The sequence below is a fragment of the Cervus elaphus genome, chromosome 9 (assembly GCF_910594005.1).
Source record: "Cervus elaphus chromosome 9, mCerEla1.1, whole genome shotgun sequence".
In the NCBI taxonomy this organism is placed as follows: Eukaryota; Metazoa; Chordata; class Mammalia; order Artiodactyla; family Cervidae; genus Cervus; species Cervus elaphus.
The window spans coordinates 45,103,739-45,123,570 of record NC_057823.1 but is presented as its reverse complement, the minus strand read 5'-3'; the positions used below and the strand labels follow the sequence as shown (position 1 = coordinate 45,123,570).

General features: G+C 60.8%; 2 protein-coding genes across 4 annotated transcripts; one reads left to right on the top strand and one right to left on the bottom strand.

Moving 5' to 3' along the window:
• The first annotated feature begins 1,837 nt into the window (after positions 1 to 1,837).
• TMEM259 (transmembrane protein 259) lies at positions 1,838 to 8,756 on the top strand. 3 transcript variants are annotated; one of them, XM_043912625.1, is made up of 11 exons: positions 1,838 to 2,278; positions 5,171 to 5,446; positions 5,894 to 5,993; positions 6,105 to 6,215; positions 6,462 to 6,584; positions 6,671 to 6,771; positions 6,879 to 6,936; positions 7,027 to 7,107; positions 7,194 to 7,326; positions 7,399 to 7,498; positions 7,584 to 8,756. In XM_043912625.1, the coding sequence occupies exons 1-11, from the start codon at positions 2,027 to 2,029 to the stop codon at positions 8,127 to 8,129; spliced, it is 1,881 nt and encodes a 626-aa protein (XP_043768560.1). In that variant the 5' UTR covers positions 1,838 to 2,026; the 3' UTR covers positions 8,130 to 8,756. The 3 variants fall into 3 exon arrangements, with proteins under 3 accessions (XP_043768560.1, XP_043768559.1, XP_043768558.1); XM_043912624.1 differs by having other exon boundaries at positions 7,024 to 7,107; XM_043912623.1 differs by having other exon boundaries at positions 7,024 to 7,107; positions 7,194 to 7,498.
• Positions 8,684 to 17,821, bottom strand: GRIN3B (glutamate ionotropic receptor NMDA type subunit 3B). The gene is made up of 9 exons (XM_043912622.1): positions 17,363 to 17,821; positions 15,031 to 15,623; positions 13,527 to 14,559; positions 10,515 to 10,660; positions 10,309 to 10,424; positions 10,055 to 10,206; positions 9,585 to 9,749; positions 9,435 to 9,493; positions 8,684 to 9,264 (listed from the first exon to the last, which is right to left on the bottom strand). The coding sequence occupies exons 1-9, from the start codon at positions 17,792 to 17,794 to the stop codon at positions 8,889 to 8,891; spliced, it is 3,072 nt and encodes a 1,023-aa protein (XP_043768557.1). The 5' UTR covers positions 17,795 to 17,821; the 3' UTR covers positions 8,684 to 8,888.
• Between the last annotated feature and the right edge of the window lie 2,011 nt (positions 17,822 to 19,832).

The window sequence follows — 19,832 nt, the reverse complement described above, 5'->3', positions numbered from 1 at the left end:
GTTTCCCCCCATTTTCCTTTTTTGTGACAGTAACTTTCATTTGCTCCCCTGAGTCGAGTGTCTCCCTAACGTGGAGTGAGTGCTAGACGGGGATTACCAGTACAGCGGTCGCTTGCCACACGGCCCTACTTTAATACAAATTACCTCAATAAAAATAAAGTTTAAAATCCCATTCCTCAGCTGCACTGGCCACACTTCCAGAACTTAGAAGTTGCATGTGGCTAACGCATTAGACCTCACTGCACATTTCAGGGACCCACAGCCCCCCCACCCCCGCACTGGGTTTTCTCCCCAGGTCAAGGGTACGTCGACTGGCCTCTCCATTATAAAAGAAGGGTTTGTGTTCTCCTTTTGTGACCAATAAATGATCTGGGGTGGCTGTAACAATGTCAAGAATGTGCATTGGTTGAGCAGCCACTGTATGCTAGGCCCCCATACAGGGCATTCTCTATGAAGAGATGGGATGACCTCAGCTTCCTGTCCACCTCAAGGAAGTGGGGCTCCCAGGATTATGAAACCAGGCAGGTAGGTCTGGAAAGTTCTCTGAGGCTCTAGAACAGCTGAAAAGTCTCCTCCCCGCCATGCCTGCCTCACACCCTGGTCTTTCTCAGAGGCCCTGACTGTCCCTTCTTAATGTTCCCTGGGTGTCCTTCCCCAACGTCTGTACTCAGGTGTCCTCTCCCACACCCAGCTTCTGGCTCCTCCTGACCGTCCATGCTCCCTGCTGCAGCCCACCCGTTCTTGCTTTGGAGCATGGGATGGAAGTACTGTACCTGGCATACAGTAGGTGCTTAGTGAATGTTGGATTCTATTACTACCATGGCTGCTAGGAGGCGCCCAGGCTTTTCAAAGATGAATGAATGAGCATGTCTGTAGTTCACATGTGGGCTCCCAGGTCTGGGACAACTCGGGCAGGCAACTGGTGGCAGTCAACAAGGAGGGCATGGTCAGGTATACACCATTTGCCATCCCGCTTTAGTTGACAAAGGGCTGTCTGCTCAGTCGTCCTGGAAAGACTGGAACCGCGGGTCTGACTCCTTAAGAGCCGGAGAGAGTTGGGTGGTGCTGAGCGGCCCACGTTCTCAGAAGGAAAAAAACCTAGTGAGGATGAGGCGATTGGATGGCATCACGGACTCAGTGGACACGCGTTTGAGCAAATTCCTGGAGATAGTGAAGGAGAGGGAAGTCTGGCGTGCTGCAGTCCATGAGGTCGCAAAGTCCAACACGACTGAGCGACTGAACAACCAAAAGTTGGGACGGACCGAAGGCTGGAAGGATGGGCAAGGGCAGTTCGCTTAGCCTCTTCTAGACCCCTAAAGTCCCCCGGACCGCCACCAAGTGCAGAGAGAGGAGACAGGTCCGTCAGTCCTTCCGGTCACCGACCTCCGCGAGGAGGGGGAGGTAGTACTTAAGCGAGGCCCTGCAACATCACGGGCCTTTATGACGTCACGGCGCATCAGGTGAGTCTGCTTAGGGGCACAGCGGCCCCGGCCGAAAGGAGAATGCCGTATGAGACTTCTGGGGACGTAATTTAAAGACCGCAAATTAAATCACTTTTCAGCCAGAACACTCTACTGTGAGCCTATTTTCAGTATAGTTTTCTAGAGTGCAACGTAGAAAACAGCTCCAACAGTCGTATTTCCTTTCAGTATATTTTATCACTTCTAAACGCCTCAGATATTGACTAATTTTGACGCTCGAGTTGCAGCGGTGGAGGCTAGTGGGGGCAATATGCAAAAGACCGGGGCTCAGACGCAGCCCCGCCCCTCGGCGCTCCCTAGCTGGCTGAGACTCCAGAAGGCGGAGCCACCGCGGGCCGGCCCCCGCTTCCCAGCGTGCTCCGCGAGCGCAAGGAGGCCGCTCTAGCCGTCGCGGCGACTCGCTGGCGTCAGCTGGGGAGCGGAGGCGGAAGATGGCGGCTGCGGCCCGGCGGCCGTGAGGAGCGCGGCGGCGGCGAAGACTGCCGATGGCGGCCAGGAGGCGCCCTCGGGGAGCCGCGGGCCGTTAGGGTGCTACACTGGGCGGCATGTCGGAGCACGCGGCACCCGGGGCCCCGGGGCCTGGGCCCAACGGCGGTGGTGGCGGCGGTGGTGGTGGCGGCGGCGGCGGCGGCCCGGCCCCCGCGCGCGGGCCTCGCACCCCCAACCTCAACCCCAATCCTCTCATCAACGTGCGCGACCGGCTTTTCCACGCGCTCTTCTTCAAGATGGCTGTCACCTACTCGCGCCTCTTCCCGCCCGCCTTCCGTCGGCTCTTCGAGTTTTTCGTGTTGCTCAAGGTGACCGCGGCCCCGACCCTTAACCCCGGCGGATGGACCCTCTACCCCTGAGTTCGACCTCTGACTCCGCCCGGGGCAGCGTGCCCCTCCTTCCCGGAGGCATAGACCCGGCGGGCCCGGTTGGGACCCTTCCCTTAAGCCTGCCGCCCCCGCTCCCCTTCCCAGAAACTTCCACCCCGCAAGGCCCGAGCCTCCCCGGGTTAGTGGCCCCTGATCCCGATTCCAGGAACTCACTCCCAGCCCCTCCAGGCCGCACCCTACCGCTGGCCTCGCCCTTCCCGGTGTCTCCACCTCGGGAGACCGGAGCCCAGTCCCATGACTCTCGACCCTGTTGCCTGGGATCGTCATCCCGGGATGACCCCGACCCCACTACCGAGCCTGACCTCGCCGCGAGCCACATACCCTGGGATTCCGGGCCCTACCGCCACTGCCGCCTCTTTGGACACACCCCCGGACCGCCTACCTGCACCGGAAGCTGCTCCCTACTTTTCTCTCCCCCTTTTTCTTGGGGCGCGCCTCCTGGAGCCCTTCTGCTCCAACTCAGATTCTACCGCTTCTGAACCTCTGGGGGAAGGTGACCAGGCCGAGGTCACGTCACCAGGGTTCCTGGCAGAGCCCCAGCCAGCGGTGCCGCTGGTGGCTCGGTGAGGGGCGTCCCGTGGACCCGCCCCCGTCCCCCCTCGGCTGTGCGGGCTGTTCGGCTGTTCCTGGAGGGCCGGCGCGGGTCCCTCCAAGGAGGGGTCTTACTCAGAGAGGGAGCCGCTGGGTGCCGGACCCCGGCTGTCTGGCGGGTCTGAGGAAATGGGGAAATAGCTGTTCCTGTTTGTGTCCTGTCCTAGGGTGCCCCCTGGTCGGGGGCCGGGGCCAAGGTTGCTGACTTATGAGGGAGCTTGAATTCCTTATCCACAGAAAGGGGTCTGAGGCAGGTGGGGCACGGGCCAGCGAGGTTGGGAGCCGCCAGCTCTTTGGGGTTGGGTAGCAGGGGTGCGTGCAGGGCTGTCCTACAGACCTGGGAGTGGGTCCCCACTGAGCCTCCCAGTTCCCAAGCGGCAGCAGGTGTCCTGCTCCCCGGGGGCCTCGACTCTGGAGGGTTCCCCAGTAGGGCTTCCCTTACCTGGTGCGTGGGACCCATGAGCAGCTTGAGAGTGGGCAGAAGGCCGAGTGTGGTCGTGGTTGCCTCCTGGAAGGAAGCCCTGACCTCCCTGCACACTCAGGAGGCGCCCATGTCACCCGAGGGAGGGAGTGCCCTGTGTGAGGTGGGCCCCCACGGAGCTCAGCCTTCCTGAGAGTCCGGCCTGAGGCCTTGGCTTTGTTCTTCTGGTTGCTTCCCAATTGGGACCAAGGAGTAAGTCAGGGATTGAGCCGACTCGGCAGACAGGCCGCACATCCAGGTCGTGCCCCTGGTGTGGGGGCCTGCAGGATCAGGCCACCCTTAGCTCCCTACACCTTTTCTCTCCACGGGGCTGCGGCCAGAAGGCCCGCCTCAGTTCTCAGGTCCCTCCCTGACCCCTGGTGCTTTTGGTTTCCCTCCTTTGCAAAGTGAGGGCTGAGCTCACCAATCTCTGAGGCTGCCTGAGTTCCAGAAAGCTCCCTTCTTTGCTTTCCAGCTGCCTAGCTTCTGGACTCTTGCTGCAGGGATCAAGTTCCCCTCCCCGCCTCACTTGGTCGCCTCTTGTGGCACCTGTTCTCCCACCTGCAGAGCGGGTCCCCCCCTCCTTGCTCCCTGCCACCTTGTGCCAATCTCTGGGACCAGAGATGAGTGGCGGACCAGGAGGAAGGGGAGAGAGGCAGCAGCCACCAGGGCAGGGTCCAAGTCAGAGGAGACAGCCTCAGGCTGGGAGGAAGAAGGTGGGTGCAGGGATGGTGTGTGCAGAGGCCCTGGAGCTGGCGGGACAGCATGGCCAGTGAGGTGGAGTGTTCGGTCATGGGGTACCAGAGGTTGGGGGCTGGAGCACCCAGGGCCTGTGATATGGCCAGGCCAGCTGCCAGGCAGAGGACAGAAAAGGCCTTGGATGGATTCCTGAAATGCTGAGAGGGATAAGGGGGCTGGGCCGCCGGGTGTGTCTGCCGATAGGTCTTAGGAGGCAGCTGTTTGCCAGCTTGTTCCACGGAGGCGGTGGGGAACCAGGTCCAGCTCAGGGTCAGGCCTTGTCCAGTGGAGTGAGAGTCTTGGCTTGTCTTTAGGCACCCACCCAATTGGTCAGGGTGATGGACCCCACCTGGGGTTTCAGTTCATGGTAGGGGGGCTGTGCAGGGTGCTGGAGGGGACTCCAGGGTGACAATGGGGACTTGGCTACTCTTTGAGGTCACGGGTCCCCTATCTATCCATATGCTCCTCTCAGGACCTAGCTGCCCTGCCTGGTGTTTCCTCCAGGTTTAACTCCTGGCTCCACCCGCTCCTGGCTGTGTGGCCTCTGCCTTGTTTTCCTATCTGCAAACTGGGGATGATGGCAGGCACGTGCCTTTCAGGGACGAGCTCGGGCAGCCCCTGGCATCGGGCCACCTGCATGTCAGCGCTTTCTGTGATGTCTCGGCATGTGGTGCAGTGTTGTCCTCATGGCCGAGGGTGAACGGTGTCCTGGACATGGCTCCTGCTGGACATTGGGGCCCAGAGAGCACAGCTGGGGCTGTGGGTCAACTCTGACCACAGCCTGCTGCCACCATAGGCCCCACACTTTCCTGACTCCCGTCATCAGCTCACAGGTCCCCATACATGTTGTGGAGAGGTGCTTGGGGTTCCTAGGGACACTGAGCCTGTGGCCACATCTCTGGCCTCGGTGCAGGCTGGCCTGTGGGAGGCTCTACAGCTGTGGGGGCCTGTACTGGGAAGGGTCCTCCATGTGGGGGTGGGGGTCCCAGGCAGCTCCCCCTTGACCGCTCCCTGCCCTACAGGCCCTGTTCGTGCTCTTTGTCCTGGCCTACATCCACATCGTCTTCTCCCGCTCACCCATCAACTGCCTGGAGCATGTGCGTGACAAGTGGCCACGTGAGGGCATCCTGCGGGTAGAGGTGCAACACAACTCGAGCCGCGCGCCCGTCTTCCTGCAGTTCTGCGATGGTGGCCACGGCAGCTTCCCCGGCCTGGCTGTGGAGCCAGATGGCCTGGAGCTAGAGGAGGAGGAGGAGGAGGAGCTGACTATGGACATGTTCGGGAACAGCTCCATCAAGGTGAGCAGCCAGGGCATGGTCAGGGCTGCAGGGGACACTCCTGACCTGCTGGGCTGTTTCCCAGCTGTCTACTGAAGGCCTGGTTCTGGGGTGCTGAGGGCAGACAGGCTGAGAAGCAGGCTTTGGGCTCAGAGCTCTGAGGTGGTCTTGGCCATCCTTGGTGGTGTGGCTGCCCACAAGATGGGGAGCCCAGAGGGAGGGCTGTGCTCAGGTGGCCAGAGGCCAGGGGTGGGTGTGGGCGGAGTGTTCGTACAGACCCAACAGGAGGCCCCACCTCGCTGATCCTGTTCTTCAGATCCTCACCTGGAAATCTCAGGGAGCTCAGTGTTGGGATTAGGGCTTTTATGGGTCAGGGGTACATCCTTCCATTGGCGGGGGCGGTGCAGAGACCTTCAGGCCAACCCTTTGGTACCAAGGGCTTGCTGACCTCTGCCTCCCACTGTGCAGTTTGAGCTGGACATCGAGCCCAAGGTGTTCAAGCCACCAGGTGGCCCCGAGGCCTTAAATGACAGCCAGGAGTTCCCATTCCCTGAGACGCCCCCAAAAGGTACCACCACTCCCTGGGGCTATGTCCAGTGACGGAGGTGGGGGTGTGGTGCAGTCCCCCCAGCCCTCCCAGGAGAGGACTCCTCTGCTGACCAGCCATCCCCGCCTGCAGCCTGGCCACAGGACGAGTACATCGTGGAGTACTCGCTGGAGTATGGCTTCCTGAGGTTGTCGCAGGCCACGCGCCAGCGGCTCAGCATCCCTGTCATGGTGGTTACCCTGGGTGAGTGCCCCTGCCGAACAGAGCAATGCCCAGGGGAGGGAGCTCCTTTCTCCTCAGTCTTGGATGTCTTTCTTGGGGAGGGGTGACCCGGAAGCACTTGTGTCCAAGGTCTCAGGGCTGGCCCTGCTGCCCAATTGCAGGAAACTTCCCAAGGCTCCATTCCTCCACACCTGTCAGTCACAGCTCTGCTGGGCAGTGGAGTTCTGTGCCCCTGGACTAACATCCCTGTCCCGGTCCTACCCACAGATCCCACACGGGACCAGTGCTTTGGTGACCGCTTCAGCCGCCTGCTGCTAGCCGAGTTCCTGGGCTATGATGACATCCTCATGTCCAGCGTGAAGGGCCTGGCAGAGAACGAGGAGAACAAAGGTGCGGGGGCAAAGGTGGGGCCTGCTTAGGTGGGGCTTGGGCTGGGGCGCTTGCTCACTGCCTCCTCCACTCCACCCCTCATGCAGGTTTCCTGAGGAATGTGGTGTCCGGCGAGCACTACCGCTTCGTGAGCATGTGGATGGCCCGCACGTCCTACCTGGCTGCCTTCGTCATCATGGTCATTTTCGTGAGTGCCTCAGCAGGGTGGGGTGGGGTGGGGTGGGGCGGGGCGAGGCAAGGTGGGGCCAGAGGGGCGGGGCAACCATCCAAAGCCTCGTGGTGGCCCACTTGCAGACCCTGAGTGTGTCCATGTTGCTGCGCTACTCCCACCACCAGATCTTCGTCTTCATTGGTGAGTGTCCCCTCTGGCCATCTCCCCTGCCCCTCCCCCCTTCCGGGCGCCTCACCCGGTCTGCCCGCCCGCCACCCTCTCCCGCAGTGGACCTGCTGCAGATGCTGGAGATGAACATGGCCATCGCCTTCCCCGCAGCGCCCCTGCTGACCGTCATCCTGGCCCTTGTGGGTGAGGACCCTGCGCCCCCACACCCTGCCCCCTTCCCTGGCGTGCTGGCCACCCGCCTCAACCGGTGGCTCCCGTCTAACCCCCAGGAATGGAGGCAATCATGTCCGAGTTCTTCAACGACACCACTACGGCCTTCTACATCATCCTCATTGTGTGGCTGGCTGACCAGTATGACGCCATCTGCTGCCACACCAACACCAGCAAGCGGCACTGGCTTCGGTGGGCACTGGGGGCCATGTGGTCCGGGGTGGAGGCAGCCAGGTGGGCAGCACCTCACTGTTCCCCTTGCAGGTTCTTCTACCTGTACCACTTTGCCTTCTATGCTTACCACTATCGCTTCAACGGGCAGTACAGCAGCCTGGCACTCGTCACCTCCTGGCTCTTCATCCAGGTGAGGTGGGCTTTCCTTGGGACTGGCAGTCCGAGGGTCCAGCCTGTTAGGGGTCCCTTGCCTGACCCAGTGCCTATCCCCCCAGCATTCCATGATCTACTTCTTCCACCACTACGAACTACCCGCCATCCTGCAGCAGATCCGTGTCCAGGAGATGCTGCTGCAAACACCACCACTGGGCCCCGGCACCCCCACGGCCCTGCCGGACGACCTGAACAACAATGGAGGCATCCCACCTATCACCCCCGACGCTGCCAACCAGTCCCCTGCCCTGGGCCCTGGCTTGCCAGGTGCTGGCGGGGGCCCCGGGCCCGTGGCTGAGGCACCTAGCTCCCTGGTGGCCGCAGCGGCCTCCGTGGCTGCAGCAGCCAGTGGTGACCTGGGTTGGATGGCAGAGACGGCTGCCATCATCACAGACGCCTCCTTCCTGTCTGGCCTGAGCGCCTCTCTCCTGGACCGGCGGCCAGCCAGCCCCCTGAGCCCCAGTGGGGGGCTCCCACGGGCCCCGCAGGACAATGCCCCTACAAGCAACTCTCCAGGGTCTGATGCAGTCTCTCAGACCATCGGGGGGGGCAGGCCCAGCCCTGCGTCCACCGATCTAGTGGACACACCCTCAGAGGTCGGCTCCTGAACCCTGGGCGGCTGACTGCCTCTGTCCCTGGCCGTCCAAGCCAGCTGGGTGTGACCTGGCTGGAGCCTCGGGGATCAGGGAGACTGTCCCCAGTGGCTCTGGGAATGCTCAGCCTGCCTTGGGTGGTTTGGGGTCCATCAGGTTTGCTGGGAGGCAGGCGTCTCTCCCCCAGGGCATGGGGCCGGCCTACAGCCTGTCCCTGTCCCTGGTGGGTCTCCTCAGCTAGTAAATCAAGACCAGCCTGTGAACCAGGGTAGGAGAAGGGGTGGGGGCTCCATGGAAGGTTCTGAAAAGGTGGTAAAAGGTCTGGAGCAAGCTGCCCCAGAGCAAAGCATCGGGTGGGGCTGGCTTAGCTGGTGCTCTGTCATGCCCAGTGCCTTTCCATGGCCACCCTACGCGCCCGGGCTGGGGCCCCGGGAAGGTGGAGCTCGGCCCCGATGGCGCATAAGCGCCAACATCTAAGGCAGCCAGGGGCACCGGGGTTCCACCCTGCTCTGGGTGGGGAGATGGCCAGTGACCCAACCCAATCACTCTGTGAGGAATGCAGAAGAGCGCTCATTCCACTCTTATTTAATTGCAGTGTACAAAATGGTGTTTGTATATAGAATAAACTGTTGACAGCGTCCAGCCAGCGTCTGTATGTTGGGGCGGGGGTTGGGGGGGGCCGGGAGCCGCGGGGGAAGGGAGGTTCCACCCACCCTATGGCCGGGTGGCCCCCTCAGAGCAGGCACAGCAGGTGCAGAAGGGCTGGATCCCACTTCAGGGGGCCACCTCCGGTGCTTCCTCGCAGGCCAGGAGCCATGTGCATGGCGGCTTGCAGGTGCTGTCCCCAAGCTGGGCCAGGAGCGCCCTGCGCCGCAGCAGCGCCTGGCGGAGCCTTTCCTGCGCGCCCGCAATGCGCTGCTCCAGCTCCTCCAGCTCCCCGGGGAGCGGGGCGCCAGACTGCAGCTCGGCGGGTGGGCCATTGGAACAGACGGGGGCCTTGGGTGGTGCGGCCGCATCCGCATGTGGGACGTCCGCGTCCGGGGAGGCAGAGACCACAGTATGCTCCAGCAGGAAACGCACACGATGCTCCCTCACCGCAGCCCGGCTCGCAGGGGTGGCCTGTGTGTTCTGCTGCGGCTCCTCGAGACCCCTGGGGGATGGATGGGCTGGGCAGCCACGTCCTACCCACAGTCCCCGTCTGCCCTTTAGGGTCAAAGTTCCTGAGGAGGTCGCCAGTGGAAGGAGGTGTGGACCCAGTCCACGGTCAGAGGGCAGGTGTGGGAGTTGCTGGGGTGGAGAACCGTCCCCCAAGCCCCTTACCTCGACTCCGCCTCCTCCTGCCCCTCTGGTGGCTCTGTGTTGAGGGCGCGATGAATTCTCTAGGAGCCAAGAATTCGGCTCAGCGGGAAGACAGCACCCCCCCCAGCCCCCCTCCCACCCCACCGACCGCTGGGTTGGCCAGCTCCTCACCTGGCTCGTGTGCAGCCAGTACTGTAGCTTGTTGCCCCTTCGGATGCACGGCAGCGCCAGGCGGTAGAAGACGTGCTCGCCCAGAGAACTGAGCAGAGCACTACCCAGACCCAGGCAGAGCAGCACGAAGAGTCCGGAGAAGTGGTAGATGCCCATCTGCAGGGTCTGTGGGCAAGATGCAGGCACATAGTCCCTCCGGGTCATACCAGACCCTGGCGGAGCCCGGGCCTTGGATGGAAGCGGGGACAGAGGTTGGGCCAGAGAGAAGGGCCTGGGGGCTACATTTTCAGAGGTGTCATGGACAAGAGGGCACTAGAACTGGGGTTTTGTAGGATGAATAGGATGCACAAAAGCAGACAAATACACTCGTTTTGGAAATGAGCAGAGGTTGACTACACTGGTGAAGGACCACGCAGGTTCGGGGGCTCCCCCACGCCGACCCGTACCCCGCGTGCGGGGGCCTCCCGCACCTCAGTCACAGCGAAGACCCGCTTCCCACAAGGCACCATCTTGTACCACTTGTCGTGCAGTAAGTCGATGAAGCCGGAGGACTTGTAGCGGCTGATGAACTCGGACAGGTTGGAGGTTAGCGGAGAATTTCTGGGGAGTCCGATACCATAGCCTGGGGGAGGCCGGGCATTGGGTTGGGACCAGGCTAGACGCAGACCCAGAGGAGCGGAACCCTCCTGGAGCCCGCGGATCACTGGTCCTGGGGACTCCTCACCCTCAATGGCAAAGGGCTTGCCCACGGTCAGCAGCCTGCAGTCGGCGTCGATGGACACCTCATAGTCCAGGAGCGACTTGTCCATGATGAAGGCGTTGAGCTTGGGGGGATCGCTCCTGCGGAGGGCATGGGGGCAGGATGAGCATCCCTATCCCCGCCCATCCGCGTGGCCCCGCCCCGAGCCCCGTCCCGCGCGCCCCCCTCACGTGAGCATGGCGACGCCGCGGGGAGTGGTAGGTGCGCTATGGCGCCGCACGTGTGAGTACATCTCCGGGAAGCTTTTCTTGATGTAGGCCTCGGCGCTGCTCTCCCACACCGTGCCGAAACGGAAGCCCTGAGACGGGTGGTGCAGCTGCGGGCCAGAGCCCAGTCAGCACAGGAGGGCCTTGACCCCTGCCCCCGCTCCCCCCTCGAGCCCCGCTTTCGCCGAAGAATTGATGCTTTTTTTTTTTTTTTTTTGAATTGATGCTTTTGAACTGTGGTGTTGTAGAAGACTCTTGAGAGTCCCTTGGACAGCAAGAAGATCAAACCAGTCAATCCTAAAGGAAATCAGTCCTGAATATTCATTGGAAGGACTTAGGCTGAAGCTGAAACTCCAATACTCTGGCCACCTGATGCAAAGAACTGACTCCTTGGAAGAGACCCTGGTGCTGGGAAAAATTGAAGGCAGGAGGAGAAGGGGACCACAGAGGTTGAGATGGTTGGATGGCATCACTGATTGGATGAACATGAGTTTGAGCAAGCTCCAGGAGTTGGTGATGGACAGGGAAGCCTGTGGTGCTGCAATCCATGGGGTCGCAAAGAGTCTGACAGGAGTGAGCAACTGAATTGAACTAAACTGGGGCCACACTGACCGGGGCCTCCTTGGTGGGGCTGTGCACCTCCGAAAAGCTGGACCTGAGGTAAGCAGGGCTGTCCAGAATTTTCTGTGGAAGCAAACGCTCTACAACTGTGCTGTTCTCATATGGCTGTTGCCTGCTTTCAATTAAATCAATTTAAAAAGTAGCCACGTGTGGAGAGTGACTGGCCCATCTACATCTCCTTAATGGTTTACAGAGGACACTGGGGTGGTGGTGGATTGGGTGGGCAGCATGTGTACTAAGCCGCTTTAGTTGTGTCAACTCTTTGCGACCCTATGGACTGTATAGCCTGCCACGCTCCTCTGTTCATGGGATTCTCCAGGAAAGAATACTGGAGTGGATTGCCATTGTCTCCTCCAGAGAATCTTCCTGACCCAGGATCAAACCCATGTCTCCTAATATGTCTTCTGGATTGGCAGATGGGTTCTTTACCATTATCGCTAACTGGGAAACCCTGAATTGGGGTTTGGACAGAAGAGACTAAACACCACTCAGAGACAAGATCAGCCAGATCAAAACACTGGGAGATACTATGGGGCAAAACACAAAACAACTTCAACAAACAAATCACTAGTGAAAAAGACAGGAGAGTCAAAATGACCCTCTGGGGCCTTCTCAGGACAGACCACCCCTTGTCCTCTACCTGTCTTTTGTCTATAGAAAATAGCCTCCTAGGTCTTCCCTGAGTTCAAAAGAATAAATCAAAGAAATGACAAAATGCAGAAACAAAGGAAAAGAGTCAAGACAAAAATAGTTTAGTCACTAAAACCAAGGACTTTTAATTCCTTCTCAGGTGCTATAGCTAATATCCAGAGCCAGCAGACTTCCTTGGTGGTCCAGTGGTAAAATTCTGCACTTCTACTGCAGGGAACATGGATTCAGTCCCTGGTCAGGGAACTAACAGCCCATATGCCATGCAGTGTGACCAAAAAAAAAAAAAAAAATCCTGAGCCAGGTCCTTTCAGTTGCTTCCCCCGTCCCCAGGTGGTAGAAGTTACCTATGCTGCCCATAAGCACGGAGGCCCTAGGCTGATTAAAACCAGAGGGTTAGTGATGTTGACTCCTGACTACCTCACCACCAACCAGTCAGAAGAATGTCCACCACCTGATCACACACACCCTGAAACTCCCCTCCCTCACCCTGTCTTTAAAGTCTTTTCCCCAATATTAAAAAACAAACAAATGAAAACCACTTTTCCCTGAGGGCCACCTAGGAGTTCAGGTCTTAAGCACTAGCTGTCTGGGCTCCTTGCTTGGCACCTTCGATAAACCCTGCGGTTTCCTTCACCATGACCCCATGTCAATAGAATGGTTTCACTGCCCACCAGTGAGTGGATCTAAGTTTGATTCGATAACTAAGAGGTTTCTGCCATCCTCAATGTCTGTGCATTTTGGATCCAGATTCAAACAAACCATGGCGGGGTGGGGGGAAGACAACTGAGAAAATGAGTCCCTGATGTTTAACTTCCCGAATATTCATAATGAAATGACAGGAGGCCTGGATCTTACTTTAGGATAATTCAGGGACTGGGGTTGGTAGGTGAATGAAACTGGCCAGGAGTTATTTTAGGGCTGGGCAATGGTTTCATTCATAGTTGTTCCAGAATATTAAAATTTTTTCATTAAAAGAGAAAAATATGTAGGCCACGTCATGCCCTGCTCTGCCCACAGTCCTCTAGGACTCCCGGTGAAAATTCTAAGCAGAGCTGTTTTCAAGGGCCACATCCTCCCACACCTGCAGGCCCTGCAGGCCCTGCCCTGTCCCCTTCCTGTCCTCCCCTCCTCCCTCTTCCCTCCTCAACCTCTCTGCTCCAGACACAAGGCTTCCTCGCTGCTCCTCCAATACATCAAGCACAGTCCTGCCCCAGGGCCTTTGCACAGGTTGCCACTGCTGACCACATTGCTCCCTGATACCAAGCACCTCATGGGTCACGCCTCCCAGAGGCATTCCTGACCCCCACTGGACAATTCTTCCTCTCCATCATGCCCTGTGTCCCCAACTCTGCCTAATTTTCCTCCGTGGGCCTTTTGTGGGGGGGCTGTGCTGGATCTTAGTTATGGCATGTAAGATCTAGTTCCCCAACAACCAATGGAACCCAGGCCCCCTGCATTGGGAGCACAGAGTCTTAGCCACTGGACTACCATGGAAGTCCCTGCCTGGAACTTTACCACCACCTCACACACCATCCTTCTGGCTTCTCTCTCAGCTCTTACCAGCACCCTTGCCTGTATTGTCCCGGCTTGGGGCTGGGCTCAGGACGAGTTTGAGAGAAGGAACAGCTGCCCTCTCTGGGGTGAGGATGGGGTGGGGGGATTAAACGTCTCAGCTCTGACCACAAACCACCTGCAGTTGCCTACCTTGGGGTCGTGGATCCCAGACAGCTCCTCGAAAGTCTTGTCCCCAACCATGACGGCAGCCAGGTTGGCCGTGTAGCTGGACAGCACAAGCAGGCAGAAGATGGCCCACAGGTTCATGAGGAGGCGGCCTGTTGGGCACTTGGGCGTCTTGCTGGATACGGTGCGTCCAAAGAGGATGGCATAGCAGAGGTTGAGGGCAGAGGAGTAGGAGAACACGGTGTCCCGGTTGCGGCCGCGGGGCGTTAGGCCGAAGGGGCTGCGCCACTCGTAGAGGGTGAGGAAGAGCGCGGTCAGGTGCAGCGCGGCGAAGACGCCCAGCCACATGGACCAGTGCAGCGGCCACATGAAGGCGCCAATGGGCGACGCCGTGTCGCGCGCACGCACCATGATGCCCAGGCTGGTGGAGAAGAAAGGGCTGGTGAAGTCCACCACCTGCGAGCGGGCCGAATTGATGCTGAAGCTGGTGACGGCCATGTGCGCCCGGCCGGCCAGCAGGTCGCCCACCAGGCCAGTCCAGCGGCCGTTGCGCAGCGCGCCGTACTTGCCGTCGCCCACGATGTAGAGCTCAAAGTCGAAGGGTGCGTCCTCCGCCAGGCGCTCCAGCAGGTCGATGCAGTAGCCATAGCAGCACCTGCGCAGCGCGCGGGGCGCCGAGCCGTCGGCCAGCGCGGCGAAGAGTGCGTCCAGAGTGGCCGAATCGTTGGTGCCGGGGGCCAGGCACAGTTGCCCCGCCGGGCACCGCCCGTCTTCGTCTGGCTGGCGGGCGAACACGAACGGATGCTCCACCAGCGTTACCACCCGCAGCCTGGGCCGCGCCTGGGCGCCTGGCGGGGGTGGGGGCCGCTCGGCCGCGCCCCACGCCTCCGACTCCAGCCGCCCATCCCGCCAGCGACCCAACGTGGCCCAGGCCGGGGCACCCCTGGGGTCCCGGCGGAGGCTCCACAGGCGGAAGCGCCGGGAGATGTGCACCTGCGAGGAGCCGGTTACCCACACCGGCCCCGTGCGGCCCCAGAAGGATGTGTTGGCCAGGAACCTGGTGGGGGTGGGGGCGGCGTCAGGGCGGAGGGATCCCTCCTCCCAGGTGAGACCCCTGGCCTTGCAGCTCAGACACACCTGGGGCCACCGGAGGCTCTATTGAGCCCCCCATCCCACGACCCCTTCCGAGCGGGGTACCCGCGCCCTGGGGACTGGGGCGACGTCCCAGCCCTGAACCAAGGGCTGCTGCCCAGTTCAGAGGCCCAGGTGGGGCCTTCTGGTTCTGGGGCACTGTCCCCCTCCAGGTCCCTGGCGATCAGAAGGTGACTCACATCAGCAGTCTCACTCATTCCTTCTCCTCCCTTCCCTCTTCTCCCAAAGCCCCCACCCCAGCCCTGCAGAAACCCCTTCTTAGGTTCTGCTTTCATGCAAGATGGACACAGCATCTGGCACACAGCAAACACTTGTTCTTGTCGCCTGTCACAGCCCACCGGCAGAGGTGGCTTCCTGCAGCTGGGGCCCTGCTCACCGTGCCAAGAGGCGGCCCGAAGACTCAGGCTCTGGTGGTGGTAGGTCACTGCAGTTGACTGTGGCAGGAAGCAGGGCAAGCTCTGGCTGCACGCGGGCAGCACTATCCAGCGCACGGGCCACTAGTTCCACCACATCCTGGATGGCGGCCTCCAGTGGGGGCCGGGCCACCTCGCCCAGCGCCAGCACTCCGGGTGGCAGACCCTCAGTGGGCAGGGCCTCGGCGGGCAGTGGCGTGCCCAGCAGCCAGCGGGGACCAGGGGGTGCAGCCTGCAGCACCTGTTGGGAGCGGGCTGCATCGCAGCCCAGGAGTACGGCTGCAGGGACCGGGGCCTTCCCTCCAGCTGGTGCCCCCAGGAGTGCCAGGCGTGCGCTCAGCCCTGCATCACCCAGCTCTGGCCGGCTCAGGTCCAGCACAAGCTTCGGGGCCCGGCCTGCCCGGCTTGTCCACAGGACCACCAGGCTGCCAGGGTCGCGTACGTGGCAGAGCACCAGGCCGACGTCCTCCCAGGTGTGAGCCCGCAGCACAGATACCAGCACATCCAGCAGTGTCTCAAGGGGGCTGGCCCAGTCCAGCTGCAGGTGGAACGGGTTCTGGCAGAGGGGTTGGTCAAGTTAGGGCTGGCGACCTCACAGTTCCACCACACTCTTCCCACCCCCATCTGTACTTGTCCAGTAAACACACATCACCTTGAGCCGATGTCGGGAGTGGGCCGCATTGCAGCCGAGGAGAACGGCTGTGGGGACCGGGGCCTTCCCCCCTCCGCTCCCCCTCCGCTAGTGCCCGCAGGAATGCCAGGCATGCACACAGCACCTGCTCCCGACAGGTGCTACAGGCTGCATCCCCCGGCTGCCCCAGCTACTCAAAAGACCTTGAGTCTACCTCCTCCCAGCCCAGCCCCTGCTCTATACCCCTCTGTGGCTCCCCATTGCCATCAGCACAAAGCCTGGCCCTGCCTTGACCTGCAGGGCCTGCTCTTTTGACTCCAGTCACTCTGAGGCTTTTTGGATTCCCCAGCTGGAAGATCTTTCCCCATCTAGGTCAGCCAACTCCTACACATCCTTCAAAGTCCAGCTCCATACCCCCTCTCTATTCAGACTTACCCAGGCCAACCAGGCACTGAAGGGCCCCACTTTGTGCCTGGGGCACCCCGAAAGTTCTCCTGGATTTGCTTTCAGTGTGGGATGAGAACTTTACCAGACACCTAGGGTAGGCAGGATGTTGTGTGGGTGGGGACAGGGTGCTGAGTGCCCGGAGAGAGGCTGAAGACTATTGCTCAGTCCCTGGCGTGGTGAGGAGGGGGAAAGGGGAAGAGGGGGCAAGCCATTATCCGCCCAAAGCCTGACAGGGCCAACTGCAGGGGTGCAGTTCCTGGATCCGGCTGCAGAGGGCCCCACAGGCCTGGATTTGGGTCCTGCATCTCTCCCACTGGGAGGGGGCAGGAACAGAGTGGAGGTGGGTTAAAGAGACCCCAGGCCTCCTGTAGGATCAGGGTCTCCCCGCCCTCAGAAGGAAGACCTGGAGGGGGCTTCAAGGTGGGTTGGGACGCCCCCTACCAGACCCCACATCCCGGCGTTGGGCCCCTCCCAGCTGGTCCTGAGAGGAGGGGTCTCCCTGGGGCACCGCGGGGTTCCCAGAGCTCTGCCAGTCACCCTCTCTCCTCTTTGTCCCATTCTCTACTTTTTCGGACCCAAATTCCAGTCTAGGGGTGGAAATAAGACGAGAGAATGAACTCCAAGGTCGACGAGTGGCGGAGGAAGGCGAGGGTTTTGGAATCTGGGGGTCTGAGGAGGCTGTGGGTCAAGGAGGCTGTGAGTGGGGGCGGCCTAGCCTCGAGGGCCTCTGGGAGGATGCTGACGGGAGGAACGCCTCCAGCTTCAGCCTCTGAAACTGTTGCCCCTGGAGAGGGGGCAGGGAGACCCGCTTCCCCATCCCAGCCTGGCGATCCCGCCGGGTGGGGATCCGAAGGCCCCCCGGACCCTACAAGGGGGCCCCGCTCTCGGGGGGTCTACACCTCCGAGGCCCAGGGAAGCGCCCTGTGGGATCCGCCGTCTGGAGTCCAGAGGCGTCCCGCGGGGTCCCGAGCCGCAGGTCCGTGGCTCTAGGTCCCTGCGGCCCGGGGCTCCCGTCTCCCATTCCGTGTCCCTGAGCCCCGGGGACATCCGTGGTCCAGGGATCCAGGGCCTCTGTCATCCGGACTCCGAGAATCCGCGCATCTACGGTCCAGAAGTCCGAGTCCCGTGCGTCCCAAGGACTGTCTCAGACCCCCGGACCCTACGCCCCGGGAGCTTTCCAGGGCCTCTCCCATCCGGCCCCGGGTCCCCGCGCGTACCGGGGAGCCGAGGGGCGCGCGCGCTTCCCGCCGCAGCACGCTGAGCACGGGGGTCTCGGTGGCGGACGCCAGGAAGTGCAGCTGCAGCAGCTCGGGTCGCGCCTCGGGGAAGGCGATCAGGGCCGCCACTCCCGGTGCCGCCAGCGCCTGGCACAGACCGCGGGCGAGCGAGGCGGGGTCGCGGGCGGGGGGAGCGGCGGCCACCAGCTCCAGGGTCAGGTTGTGGGGCAGCCGCGGCGCCAGGGAGGCTCGGGCTAGGGCGGCGCGGGCGCGGGCGCGGGCGGCGGGCGCGCGGGGCAGGAGAGCGCCCAGGCGAACCGAGCCCCCCAGGCGCGCCTGGACGCCGCACGGGTGCGGGTGGCCCCCGGCGGGCCCCGGCCCCGGCCCCAGCGCCAGCGCCAGGCCAAGCCACAGCGCCGGCATAAACTCCATCCCAAAGTTGCCGGCGGGCTCCACGGGGCGGAGCCGCGGCTGGCACCCCGGGAGGCAGAATCTCGCGCGCCCCTGCCGGGCCGACTCCTCCCTCCCTGCCGGAGTCCACCAGCCTTTGCCCGTCTTCGCCCGCCCCAGCCCCTCCTCGCCCCAGTGCCAGGTAAGCCACTTGGGAGGAATCGGATCCACGACGCAGGGGGAGAAACTGAGGCTCAGATAATCTCAACAGGCGGGGGTGGGGGTGGGGTCTAACCACCACTATCCCTGGCTCTGTGCCCACTCTACAGATGAGAAAGCCGAGGTGAGGTTAGTAGCAGGGAGGGATTCTGCATCAAAATTGGTCCCCACACTTACCCCTGGATCCCTCATCCCCCTCCTCCAGCCTGGAAATATTTCCCATTGATAAGGCAGGGAAGCTAAGACCCAGAAGGGGTCAGTTTGCCTCCATAGTCACACAGCAGCACTGTTCCCTCCCCCAGGAGGCAGTGTCTACCCAGACCAAACCCTCTGGGTGTGCTCTACCATCGTGGGCAGCTGGGGAAACTGAAGAAGACTTGTCTGATGGGAACCCATAGGGCAGATCTCATGCCCTCCAGCTGTGGGCAGGAAACTTGACCCAGACAGCTCCTCTTCACCCTTCAAGACCCAATGCCAAATGTCCCTGACTGAAAAATTTCCCTGAAAGATGTAGAACACCCCCTCTCACCCCTGCCTACATTAACTCCATCACACACTTGTCATCTTTTTGCTGCTTTATTTATTTAGTGGGCAACTCTGGGAGACAGGGGTGAGCCTGGCTTGTTAACTGCTCTGTCTCCAGTGCTTGCACACAGAAGGCACTCTGCTTGAGCAACTGTTTGGATGAGGACACTTGATTTCATGACTCTCCACTGCTCTAGAACCTTCCATAGCTCCCCGCCGCCTACCAATCCCTCAGCCTCCTATGTTCTCTATGCCTCCCCATGAGAAACAGCCCCTGGCATGCAGCAGATGCTCAATGAACACTGGTCAAGTAAGGGCCCCAGCGGCGCTGTGCATGGACTCCTCCCATCTCCTATCCCAGGTGGGTGAGTAGAGAAAGCCTCCACAGGAGGGCAAGACCCCGCAAGGCACAGGGCAGCAGATCAGTCCAGATCATTCCAGCTCTAATGGATGAGTCCTTAAATGTGGATGAGTCTACACTCAGTTATTTTTTTCCACACACACACAAAAAATCTCCTTTTGGAGCCAGTGTTCAAGAGGCAGGGAACAAACTCCATTAGATGAATAAAAATGTTAAGCGCCAGCCAGCAGCATAGATTGAATTTTGAGATGACTACTGAGGGCTGGGTGGCTGACTGGCTTCCAAGTGACAAGGCCACCTCATCCAGCCACCTGGCCAGGCATCCCAGGACAAGGACGGTCATACCAGGGAGTCCTCCCCCACCCCACTCTTCTGGGTAAGGCGCTAAGTTGAAAAGGGTCCTCAGGGACCACCAGGACATTATTCCATCATGGGGAGAGATGCCTTTGCCAGCATGAGTCCTCCAAAAGAGGGACCCAGCCTGGGGAGGGACACTTCCTCACCCTAACATAGCCCTCAGCAGTCAGTCAATAGACTTTGCTAGGGCTGGTTCTAGGAGGCAGGCACACACCAGAAGGCTCTTCAGGCCCTCCTGGGACTCATCTGGGGGCAGCCCCGGAAGCCCCCACATTTCCCCTCCCCCCAAGCCCACTTGGCCACTATCTCCCCATCTCCTGGGCCAGTGAAGAAGGGCCCTGATGGAAACTGGGACTGCCCCCATCTTGGTGACCTGAGGTGGGTGCCTGGCCTCTGCGCCTCAGCTCCCAGCTTTACAGGGCATTGGTAGTAGTTCACATCACACACAAACACAGGCAAGGTTTTTTCCTTAAATGTGGTAAAATATATATAACGCAAAATTCACCATTTCTAGGGTCTACAGCTCATGCCATTAAGCACATTCACATTATTGTGCAACCAGCCCCACTGTCATCTCCAGAACTTTCTCATCTTTCCAAACAGAAACTCTGTCCCCAT